Here is a 13,613-nt window from a genome sequence, read left to right as displayed (position 1 = left end):
CCTCTCTCAGGGCCTCAGCGCCCTGGGCTGGGGGCCACGGCTCCCCAAAGCAAGAGGCAGAGTGAAGGTGCAGGAGGGAGGGACTTAGGCCTATTGCCGGGGATGGGGCTGTGGCCCAGTCTTGGGAGGAAAGGACATAGGACCTACCTCTCCTCGGGAGCTTCAACCACCTGTGTGGTTAACCGGCTTGTGCTGCTTGGCCCAGCCTAGTCTGTCACAGCTGCTCTCACAGGCACTGTCCTTGTAGGTATGGACAGCAAGTGCTGAGGTCTGCCTGAGGCAGGGCCCACAGTGTCTAGCCTGGTCGTCTGGCTGCCAACTAGCCCAGGCAGGCGGGGGAGGGAAAGTTCCACAGGCGGCAGAGGTCCACTCACATCTGAACCCTTGGTCATACCCACAGATTCATACATCACCACAAACGAGGGGTGAGGTCATCAAGCCAGCACAGTGCACACCAGTCCCTTGATGCAAGGGCACGAGCTGGGGGCTGGAGGTGGAGAGTCCCAGGACTTAGAGAAGACAGGGGACCTGCACACTGAGACTTAAGAGCTTTATTTACTCTTGAAATCGGTACAACAGAATCACAGATTGACACAGGTGATGGCGGAGCCATAAGCAAATCAAAGTACAGAAATGCCCTACTCCCAATGGCTGCAGAGGAGTACACAGCACACACGGCCTCTGGTCCCACCTGTCAGGGCTGCCTTCTCAGCTTCTCTGGCTTGTGGGACCCTTCAAAGGAGCTGTGACCAGACCGCCTCAGCCCCCATTAGAGAGCTCCTGACTGGGATCACCTCTCCCACCCCTACCCTTCACCAAGGGAGTAAAAGGACCAGAGCCTGTTGTCCACCTCAGCATCCCTGTGCCCCCAGGATCAACACCGGGAGGGCGCAGGTACGTTGAGGCCCAGCACTGTCACCTGGACTTCGTCTCCTGGCACCCCACCCCCCACTGCATCCTCCCAGTTTCATCTTGCCCCTTCCTCTTGCTGACAGACATGCCCCTATGTCCCTGGCACCCCTGAAGCACTCTACGGACAGTCTATGGCCCTGGGAGCGCTTTCTCCACAAGACCCCTGCCTTTTCTTGGTATGTGCCTGGGGAGCTGGGGATATGGTGTAGAATCTCCCAGAAAGAAAATGCTATCTTAGAAACTGTCCAGCCCAGATGCCCTCTCTCTACATGGGCATCAAATCAACCTAGGTCAAGAGCCCTCCACCTTCTCAGCACCAAGGGACACCAGAAGCCGGGGTGGGGGGCGGGGGGCCAAGTCTGTGCTGCAGAAGATGCTTTTCCAGAGGAGAAGCCTTGGTGACTCCCAGGCCATTTCACTACAAACTCTTACGTTTTAATCCTTTATTAGAAACCATGCAAACTTTAATACAAAAAATACAAGTGCAATAAGAATCTTCGTGTCAATGCAATTCCCGGGACTTATCATTGCAGCCATCTCAAGCCAGGCCTAACCGGGACACCCCTCTGCAGGCTGGCCTTGCCTCTCCCTCCCGTCTCCAGTCAGGTTATAAGGGAGGCGGAACGGCCCATCTCATGGCCTTATTTTTAAATTTCCAAACCTGATTCCCCACTGTCCACCTGAGTTCTGGACATTTCACGCTCCCTGGGAACTGAGGGCTCGAGCATCCCAGGCTGCAGGCCTGGAGGCATCTGACCTCCATGGCCCTTTCCAGCCCTGACCTTGTATCTCCCACCAGATCCCAGGGAATGAGACAGACACAGATGCAAAAACCAGCCTGTTGGTTAGAAAAGGAAAGCAGCATACACACAAAATGCCAGAACCACCAGTCCACACTGCGACCAGCCCCACGCGGGCCCCGTCTGCGCTCCAGGCCACAGCCCGTACACCGCACCTGCCCTGCCCACACCACCTTCGGGGCTCCAAGCTGCCCAAAACCAGGGCAGCCCCCAGTGCCTGACCTCCGGGCTGGAGGCTTCAGGATCTCCCCTCCCTGTTTCCTTTAACACCTACTGAGGACTTTCATTTACACATGGCTTCAACCTGCAAAAACTACTCCATCAGTTTTTATGTTATTTAAAAAAAAAAAAAAAGGATAAAAGAACAAAGTGTGACAGCGGCTAGGCAGGCATGGGAAGCAGCGGGGACAGGCAGCACTGCCCCTGAGTAACTTGGGGCAGGGCAGCAAGAGGCGCCTGGCACCACCCGCACAGTGGGCACCAGTGTGGGATCAGGGAGAGCCAGGGGCGTAGCAGGCTCCAGGGGACGCAGTCAGCGCCCAGCCATCACACGGACACCCTCTTCCCCGCTGCCTCCAGGTGGACCCAGCAAGGAGGAACAGTATGTCAGTTTCTCTTGGGTTTGGTCCAAAAACCCAAACAAACAGAGGAGGCTGGAATCTGGGTCCCCCCACCATCCCACCCCGATCCCAGGAGATCCCATGTTAGCCTCCCCCACCCCATCTCCCTCCCAACCTTCTGGGTGGAGCAGTGGCGCTCTGAGACAGGAGCAAAGCAGGGGGCTGGGCTGGGGGGGGGTGGGGAAGGAAGGAAGGAGGAGTGGGGGTAGGACTGTCACCCTGGGCAAGCCAGGCAGGAGGAAGGGAGGGGCCTAGAGGGCAGCCCGGGAGAGGGAGCCAGGGGCCCGGGTGCCTGAGCTGGGGCCGCCAGGGAAGTGGGGGGGGCGGGAGACAATGTCGGCCCCGTGGTCGGTGCGGGCCCTGGCGTTTTCCCGGAACGTCAGCCTGTAGGTCTCAATCTGCAGTGACACGGGAGGAGGGAAGGGAGAGGGTGATGGGGGAGACAAAAGGGGGGACAGAGGGGACGGAAGACGAGACCAGAATGTCATCATTAGATGCCTGGAAAATAAAAGGTTGCCTTGTTAAAATTCAGGCCACACTCTAGTCAGGAAACAAAGGAGTTTCAATTTGCAGCCAGTGGCAGGGCCCCTGGCTGGCCCTCAGGCCAAGCCCAGCCACTTACTTGTCTCCTGGATCTGGCTGTCCAAGGTCTGGGCCTCCCTTTGGTCACCACCCCCTGCCAGGGTGGTGTGGCCACTGAGGCCACTGGCTGAAGTGGGGGCGCCTGCTTCGGGCGCTGCCTCAGGGATGGCCAGCTCCTCCCCAGCGGGGGGGCCTGGACACGGAGGGGCCTCGCTGCCACCGCCCTCAGTCTACAATGAAACAGTGGGGGAGACAGTGCAGGGTCAGTGGGGAGGGAGTGGGATGGTGATAGTGGTGGGTTTTACACGCAGCCCCCACCCCCACCACCCCACTGGATTAAGGTCCAGTCATCTTGAGGGGTAGAGCAGGTGCTCCCACCCCACCCCCACCCACAAGACCAACTCCAGGCTCATGCCAGGCTCTAGGAAACTCCTCTGGGAAGTGAAAAGTGCCAGGCCTCTCAACAAGGCTGAAGCCACATAAAAATAGCTATGACAGCTGATCATTAGCAAAAATCCGAGGAACAAGCTCCAGATGGGGAGTCTGGACTTGGCTGGGGAGCTCCGGGACCTTGAACTCAGTTCCCGAGGGGTGCAGGCCACCACTGCGGACTTAAGGGGCACCGTGAGCATGGGCTCAGAGAGTCTTCCTCAGCCACGCCAGGGGCAGCCCTGCCTGTTCACCCATCATACACAAAGCCCTGCCATAGGCCTCTTCTGGGCCGGGCACCCTTCCAGGGCCTGGGGGCACAGGGGAGGGAGGAAGAGGTCCAAGGAAGTGGGACCAGGGAGACTGTGGGGGCTGAGAGGTCTTTACAGGAGGGAAGAGGACTTGTGGGGACGGTGAACACTCAGTATGAATCACCAGCAGAAGAGGGAAGGCACTGGTGAGCTGGCAGGCCTGTGTCCGGAATGCCCAAAGGTGACAACCACTCCACTGTGGTTTTTAATCAGAAGAGTGAAAGAAACAGACCTCTGTGTTAGAAAAATCGTTCCAGAAATGATATGAAAGAAAGGGAGACAATGTAAATAAAAAAAAGAACACAAGACTTGGGGTCAGAAAAGCCCAGGTGTGAGCCCTGGTCTGCACATGCTCACCATGTGACTAGGGACAAGTGACTACACCCAAGTGAGCACCCTGGGGAGTCAGACCAGAGAGTGGCCCCCGAGGTGTAGAGCATGACCTCAGAGCCTGGGACAGAGCAGGACCCCCAAAATGTCACGGAAGCTGGTCAGGGCCTGAACTGGAGCACTGATGGTGCAAGACAAAACAAGGGCTGGGAGGGACCCACGCTGGGCAGTCGGATGCAGGAGGGAAGGCTCCCAGCGCCGCTCTTGTCCCCTTGTCCCTGAGCAGCTGCGGCCAACCTCAGCTTGGAGGCCTGCAAGATGTTGCCCTCACAGGACACACTACCCACCGATGACACAGAACAAGGGACAAGACAGCATCTTGGCACACAGAGGATCACGGTACTGTGGAAGGAAGGAGGGAGGGAAGGAGAGGGAGGGCAGGGAGGAGGCCCAGCCAGGCCCAGGATGGAAGCCCTGTGCGGCAGTGCTGTCTCACAGCCCTTCCCGAGGAGGTGGATGCCAGGCCTGCTGTCACTGGCAATTGAAATGTGCCATCCTGCTCCCAGGCCCGGAGCAGAGCCTGACACCGAGCAGGTCCCCACACTCCCCTTTTACAAGGTAGCTGCGAGAACCGTACCACACAGACTCCTGGCCTCGTGGGGATCCGAGCCCCAGCCCTGTCGCCCTGAAAATGGCTGAGATGGGCTCAAAACGTAAAGCAGGCCCTGCCTCTCAGAAGAAAGTTCTGCCTCCATCTGGACAGGTGAGAGGTGACCAGGCTGGGGCCCCTTCACCTCTCCTGCCTCGCTCAGGACTGATGACAGACAATGGGAAACAGCAATGGAGTGGGGGAAACGTGGCTCCTGAAGAGACTGAGGGGCGGTGACAGGCACCCACCTGCTGGGACCCAGACTCTACGCGCCCAGCTTCCCACCCACCTGGGGACCCACCCTACCTTCACAGCACCTCCTGCCGGCAGGTGGCCCACGTTATCAAGGGAGCCCACCTTCGCCTGGGCCTTCTCCTTGAAGTTCAACTTCTGACTTTCGATCTTGACATCTCCTCCACCTGGAAACAAAAAGAAATTGGTCACTACAGATGGCAGAGAAATACTCGTATAGGCAAAGCCAGGAGGCTGGCCAAGGAACAGGATGTTATGCCCAACAGAAATGGGGAACTCACGACCTCCTCCTGGTGGCTAAGAACAAAGGAGAAGGCACAGGGAACACGCCTGTCAAAACAGGGCTGCTCCTGGAGAGGTCAGGGTGAGGCAATCTCTCCCTGCAGCCAGAGAGAAGAAAAGTTCTCAAAACCTGCAGCGTGCACTCCCCCGGACCAGCTTCTAAAGGTGCCTACGTGTGGGACTGCTTCGGGGTCTTCTGGAGGTGTGACAACTCCTCTAACTGACCGTCGGGGCAGGAGCCCAGCCTCATCTCCCGGGCGCCCTGTCGGTCAGCACCGGTACTGGAGAAGAGGAGGGACCTGCCCTGAGTCATCATCAAGCCTGTGACTGACAGACAGTATGGAAGTATGGTCTGCATGAGCCGCTGAACTGGATCTCACCATCGTGAAAGAAAGGCAGGCAAGAGGAGGGCGTGGAGGGAAAGCAGCCTGTACACGGGCAACGTTGAGAGCTCATGGGCCAGAATGCGGTCACCGGCCACCCGATCCCTCAGAACAGCTTCCCTCTGAGCCCTTCTTCACTCTTCCATCACCTCTTGGTCACACCACCAACCACAACACCCAGCTTCCTGCCAGCTCACCACGTGTCCTCCCCACTGGCACTCCAGCCCCTGCAAAAACTGGACCTCAGGTCACTCGTGGTCACTAGGGAAGGAGGTATCTCACAAGAATGGATTTTCCAGACAGAAGGGAAAAATGAAAGTTATTAAGGACCCAACTTTTTGATCTTTTTAAATAGAACGCTTTCTAAAATGGATGACACGTTTTGCTGAGATGGAGGGGAGTTCTCTTTGCCTTCACTTTAACTGGCCCCAGACCTGCTGGCCAGTGTGCCTGCCACTGCAAGAATGGCCCTGCCCCAGACCTGCTGCAGGACACCTGGGGACCAGGACACATGAGGCTCTTGGGGCACAGACGAGACAAGGCGGCACTTTTGCTCAGACAACATCCTGCTGCTCAGAGGCCTCTGTGTGGGTGCCAGGCTGCCTGTGCTGTTGGAAGGACAGCTGACGTCACTGCGGTCCGACCCACAGCTGTGGGCCGAGGGGGCCCTATTGACCTCTATCTCCTGCTGGAGCTGGTGGTTGATGATCCACTGCTCGGGAACAGCCTTCGCTCCGGATTTGACAGGTGAGGCCCGGCCAGTGCGCTTGAGAGCTCCCTCAGCGCTGGCTCCTGGAACGCTGTCTGGGAGGCCGAGCCCTCCCCTAGGCCTAGTCAACAGTGCTCCGCACACAGCAGGTCCTCACAGCGCTGCCCGTCCAAGTGGCAGCTTTTACATACTGTACCCCCTGCAACTAAGAGGTGAGCGCCCCGAATTCCCCCTCACAGACAGGGACTGAGGGCTGCACTGTCTCCACTGCTGGGTCCTGGGTGCGAGTGGAAAGACAAAGGGACAGGGATGAAACCCAGGCGGCCCACCCGCCCCAGGCGACCAGGGCACGAGTGACACCACTCACCAGGCTTGTGCTTGATGTTAGCCTTGGACCCACACTTGGAGGAGACCTTAGAGATGTCCACCTTCTTGTTCTGAATCTGAACCTGAGGAGAAACACACACACAAAATCACTGCCTCAGACAGAAGGTGTACTGTCAGCCCACACTCTCTTTATGGTCTATGAAACCCAGCTCAAAGGCCACCTTCTCCAAAACCTTCCATGGCTCCAGCTTCCCTCCATCTCTTCTTTACACCATCTCTTCAAGGGACATCAGCACAAGCTGCACACGAGTCACTACATGTGTTCAATAACCTTACCGAGCACCTATGACCATCAGAACAGCAGCCTCCACTCTGCCTCATCTCTCACAAGGCTATGGCTCTCCCTAGACTGGAGCGGAGGAACAGGCACTTCTCCCAGCCACACATTCGGCAGCTGCTTAAACCAAGCCACCATGTGGTGACCAATCTTGTGCCAACCCCGAGATGACCGCTGAGGAGTCAACAGAGGTCACTTGTGAAGGCCAGGCTCTTGCCAGGCTGTGGAACTCACACACCTCTTGACAGAGTTCCACTCATGAAGCCTAGATCTCAATGAAAGAATAGCTGCTGAGGGCAGGTTTTGCTTTACAGATGTAGTCCAGCCCATCCGTGGAGGCGGCACTGGAAAGTGGGGAGTGGGGCATCATCCCTGAATGCGCGGGGCTAGGTCTGGGGCATCAGCAGCTGCTGGCATCACAGGGGGAGAGACTACATGAGTGAGACATCCTGGACCTCCTGACAGAAACACTTACACCATTGCCTATGAACGTCTTGCAAAAATGTGTGTGTGTGTGTAGAGGGGGGGAACCAAACCTAAATCAACCTAAAGAAAACTGTGGGACAAAGAAATATGTTAGATGAAACCATGGGGACACATCATCACCAGAATCCAAATTCTAAGACAAGCCACTCCATTTACTCATGAAAAAGATTACTATGGAAAAAAAAAAAAAAAAAAAGGACAGGGAACTTACAGAGTAAAAGAGACAAATCTATCATAGTATTTGGTCCTTACTTGAATTTTAATTCAAATAAGCAAGCCTGTTTAACATGTTATGGAGTTTTATATCACATATGTATGTATATTAGAGGGTTCTTATTTTTTTTAACTTATATACTGGAGTATATGCAGATAAAAGATATAACTAGTGCTGGCTTCAAAATAATAGGGGTGGGCATACACAGATAAGACTGGCTACAAAGATAATAAACGAAGCTTGAGTAAAAAGTACATCCAGTTCAATTTACCATTTTTTTCTACTTCTGTATGTGTTTGAAAATTTCTACTATTAAAAGTTTAAGAAACCTTAGTTACATCTCATTCACTTAACAAAGCCCGCTCCCTCTGAGACGCAGCTCCACCTCCTCAGGCAGGCATACAGAGGAGCCACAATCCGCTTCCAGAAGATCCGCCCCGCCCCACCGGCCATTAGGGAGCCAAGTGCTGCTGCCCTGGTCTAGGACATGTGTCTCTCATGCTTCAAAGGCTGGTCCCGAAGTCCCCCGACTTGGTGAAGCCCGGTAGAGCACAAGCCCGAGGCGGGCCCTCCGTACACAACCGCCCACAGCAGCATGGACACGGCTACAGAAATGACACTGCCAATGGGCCTCAGAGTCCACTAACCTGTACACCCCTCTTCGGGGCTGAAATGAACTAAAACAGCCATAGAAGTTACCCTGGGATCAGCTATGGCAGCGGCGCCACGTTCCCAACTCTGATGTCCTCCCAGTTCTCAACGTGGGACCCTGCCCAGAGCACCGGCTGGGATCCCGCCCCAAGTGGCTCATCCCTGCGCTAATTCCAGAATGTGTCTCAGGGAGGAAGGGGGTGCTGTGGGGGGCCGGCGGGCTCAGTCTACTGACAACAAATGTTCACTCAGCTGTGTGGCTTGATGGAGGGGCTGAGGAAGCCACAACAGGGCCTCAGTCCGGGCTGTTCACCCTGGTCTTCCCACCTGGAACCGCTGTCACAGGTAGTTTCCTAATGCTCTATGTTTAAGGAAGCTTTCTAAAATGAAAATGCTTCAAAAAAATACATTTCCTCACCAAAAAACTCTTGTATGAAGTCATGTGTAGGCAGTGTGAAAGGACCAGAGTAGGTGAAAGATAAATGAGGACTACTTCCAGAGCTCTGTCACACACCATACAACACACGTAAGTGCATTTCTTTCTCTCTCTCTCTCTCTCTCTCTCTCTCTCTCTCTCTCTCTCACACACACACACACACACACACACACACACACACACACACACACACACACACAAGCGACCCCATTCCCTCAGAATCCCTGTTCACCTGTTTTCATCCAGGCTAAACCCTGAGAGGAAAAGCCAGGGCCGGTGCCTCCCTGGGCCCCTCACAGCTGGATCCTGAGCACCTTAACCAGAAACTGCCTTTCACAGATTTACCACCTCAGCCGTCCCACACCAGGTGGCCTAATGTCTGGCCAACACCCAGCTGGTCAAGCACTGGCCACCTGAGTGCAAATGATGAAGCTTCTGCCCATGCCAGGAAGAGCCCAGGCTGGGAGATGAACAGGAAGAAGTCGCCACAGGGGAGTCGGGTGGTATGAGAAAGGGATGCTCTGTGCCTGCATCCTCACAGCAGAGCTGTGGGGTGGGGCGGGGGTTTGTGGCCACGACAGGACAGTCTGACTACCGAGTGGGTAGGGGGACAGAGCCTAAAAAAGAAGAGAGTAGGCAGAATGGGACTTAATCCAGGTCAGGACAGTGAGAAGAAGGAACCGAATGAAGGGAGACCGGGACAGGATGGCTCTCCTGTTCTGGAGGTAGGAGAGAAGCTGCCCGAGGTCACCTCCCCAACACGCCGCAAAGCCCCGCCCTCCGGGGCACCATCGCAGGGACACACAGAAAGCGCACAGGGTGTTCCTCACACGCTGAATGACAGTGTGGCTCTGCCCGGCCTCTCCCTAGACCAGGACCTCCCTGTGAGCTCCTGTTGCCCTAACACATATCTCAAGGGTGGCACAGAGAGCAGCATGATAAACAGGATGTGTGGATAGGAGAGGGAAGGGGACAAAAAGAAAAGGCAGGAAAAGGAAACAGGAAGAGGAAGGGATTGGAAAGGGAACCAGCAGGGGAAGGAGGCAAGGAGAGAAGAGGAGGAGGAGGGAAAGAGTAATGGAGATGAAGACGGGACTGGAGGAAGTGGTCACGAATCCCCTGGTTCTACAACAGCAAGGATGTAAGGATGGGCTTAGGAGAAACCTGGGCTCCAGTGTCAGGGTCGGGACACCACCACGCTCAGTGCGCACACAGGCGGAGTGTGCGTCCCCAGGAGCGGACTCCAGACAGATGACAGGCCTGCTGCCGACGGGGCCTTCAGACCAGGTCTCTGATGGCAGGAGGAACCACTAAGGCCTCCCACCGACGGTGGGGAAGATGCTAAGTGGGCGTCACGCAGCTGTCAATTCTGGGCTCACCAGAAACACCTGGTCTGACCACACACCTGAGCAGTGGGGTTTCCCCACACTTCGCCAGCCTGCCTCTTGGAGGAAGCCCGGGGCCAGGCCGCACGGTCCTGCCAGCACGGGTGGGTGGCCCTCTCCCCGACGTACCCCACAGCCGGCTGTGCCTCTGACACCAGCTGCCCAGAGCTCATACTTACATTACCACCTCCAGGGACATGCTTAATATTGTCCTTGGACCCACACTTGGATTGAATATGGCTGTAGCTCACTTTTTTGGAGACTATCTGGACCTGGAGTGTTAGAGAACAGAAAAAAAAACAACACAAAGGGAGAGGGCTGGTTAGAACTAACACAGGGCAGTTTGTGAGTCCACAACGTGATCACAATGACCAACAAAGAGTGTTGTTAGAACTCCGCCCCCACCTTCAGCAGAACAGCTGTGGAAAAGCACAGGGGAAGGAATTGGAGGGCGCAGGAAAGGAAGTTGAAAACATGAACAAACAACAAACACAAGGACAGAAGCGGATGTCGCAAAAGTGCTACACAGTCATCCTCACTGCTCCTAGGGGCTGGCTGTGAGGAAGGCCCAGATGTCAGCGGGCCCGGACACCCACCAAGGCACAGCCTGCCCTGCCTGCTCTCTCCCAGTGGCCATAGTAGCCCGTGGCTCCTCTCTGCAAGGGTCGTGCTCACCAGGACCCATCCTCACACCAGGATGGCATTTCCCTTAAATCTGGAGCCTGGAGTGGCTGCAGCCAGACCTGCTCTGGGAGGCAAAGGCTGTGCAGAGAAGCACAGGCAGCCGGCTCACAGATCTGATGCAAACAGGAAGGGACCAGAGGCTGCCGGACCTGCTGTGCAAATCCTTGGGCAGCAGGGGGCGCAGGTCACAGCCACAGCAGCTTCCACACCTCAACGAGTAGCCCATTGGTCTCAGGGCTCGAGAAAGCTCAGTGAAATCAAGGTTTAGGTCCAGTCTTTTTGATTCGAGGGTAAAATCCCTTCCTCAGTCCTCTAGATGCCCTATCTTGTTCCCCCTGAGTTTCACATGCAAAGAGACCAGGCTCTGGGCAGGGCGTGATGAGACACAATCTTGGGGGCACTCCTGCTGCATTAAAAACGCTCCCCCAGGAACAGAGCAACACAAAGGCCCAGGCTCTAAGATCTGGGACAGAGTTCTTTGTGAGCCTTCTCAAGACAGAACAGTGGCCAGCTTCCTTCCTTCCTTTCCATAGTACTCTTCACAAATGATGTAGTCCCAAACTGAAGAGTTCTGCACAGTCTTCTACCTGCAGAAACCCCAACCCAAATACCACACCATTTCTTGCCTTCTTTATGTCAACGATGAATAACTGGTGAGCAAACCACTTCCCAGGGAAACCTGGTCTACACCAGAGACCTGCAGGACCTCTACAAGCCCCCGGGAGCCACGGTGCGGTCCTCCTGAGCTGCCAGCTAAACAAAGTCCTTGGGCCGAGACCTCCCATCCTGACCCCTAAGGGCTGGAGCTCAAGATTCTCTGGCAGCCCTTGGCCACCTACCCTCCAGCTAAGAGCAGAAGTTTCCAGGGGAAGAGGAGGGGCCTGGCTCCATGGTGTGGACACAAGAGGAAACGGACCTAGAGTTTCTGCTCAACTCTGCTGTCCATGTGATGCACAATCCTTGTGCCGAGGGGGTTTCTTTTGGGGATGAGCACCCTAACTTTCAGTATAAAGATCCCTGGGGTTCCAGGACAAATGACACTGTCTCCACACCCAGCAGTGTCATGAGGGGGCCTCCAGCTGAACTTGAAGCACAGGGGCTCCAGGTCTTAGGAAGAAGCTGGGTGCACTGTGTGTTTGTGTGCATAACGGGTGGGTTTCAGATCAAAGTCAATGTGAAGGAAGTGAGTGCAAGTGTTTGGATCCATTTTACCCAGTGAATAAATATTCTCTTCAGGGCTAATGGGCTCCCAACTCTTGTTAACTTTTGGGGTTAACAGAGAAAATTTTCTGATGCCTGAATCATCAAACACAGAGGAGAGAACATGGGGAGGAAAGTAGAAACTAGTTAAGGATAGGAAAAAAGTGCAGTAGAAGGGAAAGTGACTCAGGCTGGAAGAAATAGTTTACTGTCTTTTACCTTCAAGAGGTAAAAGTCTAAATAGAACTCACTTTCCCAGCAGGCGGCTTCTGCGCACTGCCCGTTGGGCCGGCTGCTTTAGTGACTGCGTTAGGTTCAGGCTTTCGAGCTGGAGCAGCTGCCTCTGTTTTTTTCTCTACTTTGGCCTGGATGGAGATAAAGGGAGTGCAAATTTCAAATCAAGAGGATAAGAGCCCAAATGCTAAGACAGGAAGGAGGCTGCAGGGGACTGCAATCCAGGCCAGGGCACCACGCAGAGGCAGGTCACTCCTGCTCCTAGAAGAAAACACCCTACACGGGGCAGACCAAGCCGGAGGGGAGAGGGGCTACAGACCATATGAGGAAGAGGTCAAGACACGCTTTGTGGAGAAAAGGCAGGAAGGAGGGCTAAGTGAGCGATTCTCTTCTGAGGGGGCACCGGGGCTGTCATTCTCCAATCACAAACCCCTGCCCCTACAATGTTTGGACAAGCCCCAAACAAGCTGCGTGGTCACGAGTCACTACTGATGACGGAGAGTGTCACACCCTTAGGTATGCCGAAACAGAAAATACTTTCATCACCAGACTGAGTTACTCAACCCACCACCTAGACCTCCTGCAACCCTGGCACCATGAAAGCCTAAGAAGGGCACAGAGACAGGGAGGGGCCAGCAGCACTGTAGCCCCAGACACCTGGTTGATACACTAGAGCCATAATCTCTTAGCAAAAGCAATTTTAAGGCCTTTACCCCGAACTAATTCCACCTTTCTTTCACTGTCTTCCAACAGTACCAGGACAGCCGCATTTTGGACCCTCTTCAATTTTTTAACTGCTCTGGATTGAAGCAAGTTAGGTACCTTACCCTGAGTGGGGGGCAGTGGTGGTGGAGGTTTAATGCTAGAGAATGATGCAGGAGAGGACAAGTTACTGCTCCAGGAACTTCAGCTTGGACTTTTGCCACCACCTTTTTCACACACCATATCCCCATGGTTGCTAAGTTAGCAGATAATTGCAGGGTGGCTGCACCCAGAAAATCCTTAAAGTGAAGCACTGTGGCCTGCCACGCTTCACCATCATGACACTCTGTCATGGTCCTTTTGTTTAGGAAAGCCAGAGGCTCGCAGCAGCAAGTCACCCTGGCCACAAGAGGACACCCAAGTCCTCCTGCAGACAAGACTCCCCACCCTGGGTGTGGCTTTGGGATGGAGGTGGTCCACCTTCTGCCTATCCTGAGACTCACAGAGCCAGGTAAGAACCATGACAAAGCAGGTACACACCCAGGGTCTCACACCTCTGCAAGCCTCAGAGGCCTCCTGTTTGTTTTGTAAAGCAGAACCCTTTTGCCTCCAAACAAAAATGTAAGCTTAAACTCCAGAATGCAGAACAGCAGCACCTCTGACTGACGTGGGAAGAGAAAGCCCAGAGCTCAGCCCAC

General features: G+C 55.0%; 1 protein-coding gene across 24 annotated transcripts in view; it reads right to left on the bottom strand.

Annotated features, from left to right (window-relative positions):
* Nucleotides 1-536: 536 nt before the first annotated feature.
* The window catches only part of MAP4 (microtubule associated protein 4), a 149,436-nt gene continuing 136,359 nt past the window's right edge, over nucleotides 537-13,613 (bottom strand). For 7 of the 24 annotated variants that reach the window (XM_064496581.1, XM_064496580.1, XM_064496582.1 and 4 more), the window contains 5 exons: nucleotides 12,231-12,344; nucleotides 10,275-10,367; nucleotides 6,627-6,708; nucleotides 4,940-5,052; nucleotides 2,917-3,144 (listed from right to left, as the gene is read on the bottom strand). In XM_064496581.1, coding sequence (XP_064352651.1) covers nucleotides 2,932-3,144; nucleotides 4,940-5,052; nucleotides 6,627-6,708; nucleotides 10,275-10,367; nucleotides 12,231-12,344 — 615 coding nt within the window. In that variant the 3' untranslated portion in view covers nucleotides 2,917-2,931. Of the gene's footprint in view, nucleotides 2,831-2,855; nucleotides 3,145-4,939; nucleotides 5,053-6,626; nucleotides 6,709-10,274; nucleotides 10,368-12,230; nucleotides 12,345-13,613 lie in introns of those variants that run through there. The other 17 variants (XM_064496583.1, XM_064496589.1, XM_064496590.1 and 14 more) reach the window with 10 other exon arrangements.

This window comes from Camelus dromedarius, chromosome 17 (genome assembly GCF_036321535.1).
Source record: "Camelus dromedarius isolate mCamDro1 chromosome 17, mCamDro1.pat, whole genome shotgun sequence".
Taxonomy (NCBI): domain Eukaryota; kingdom Metazoa; phylum Chordata; class Mammalia; order Artiodactyla; family Camelidae; genus Camelus; species Camelus dromedarius.
The sequence above is the reverse complement of the archived record's forward strand: the minus strand, read 5'-3'. Positions and strand labels throughout refer to the sequence as shown.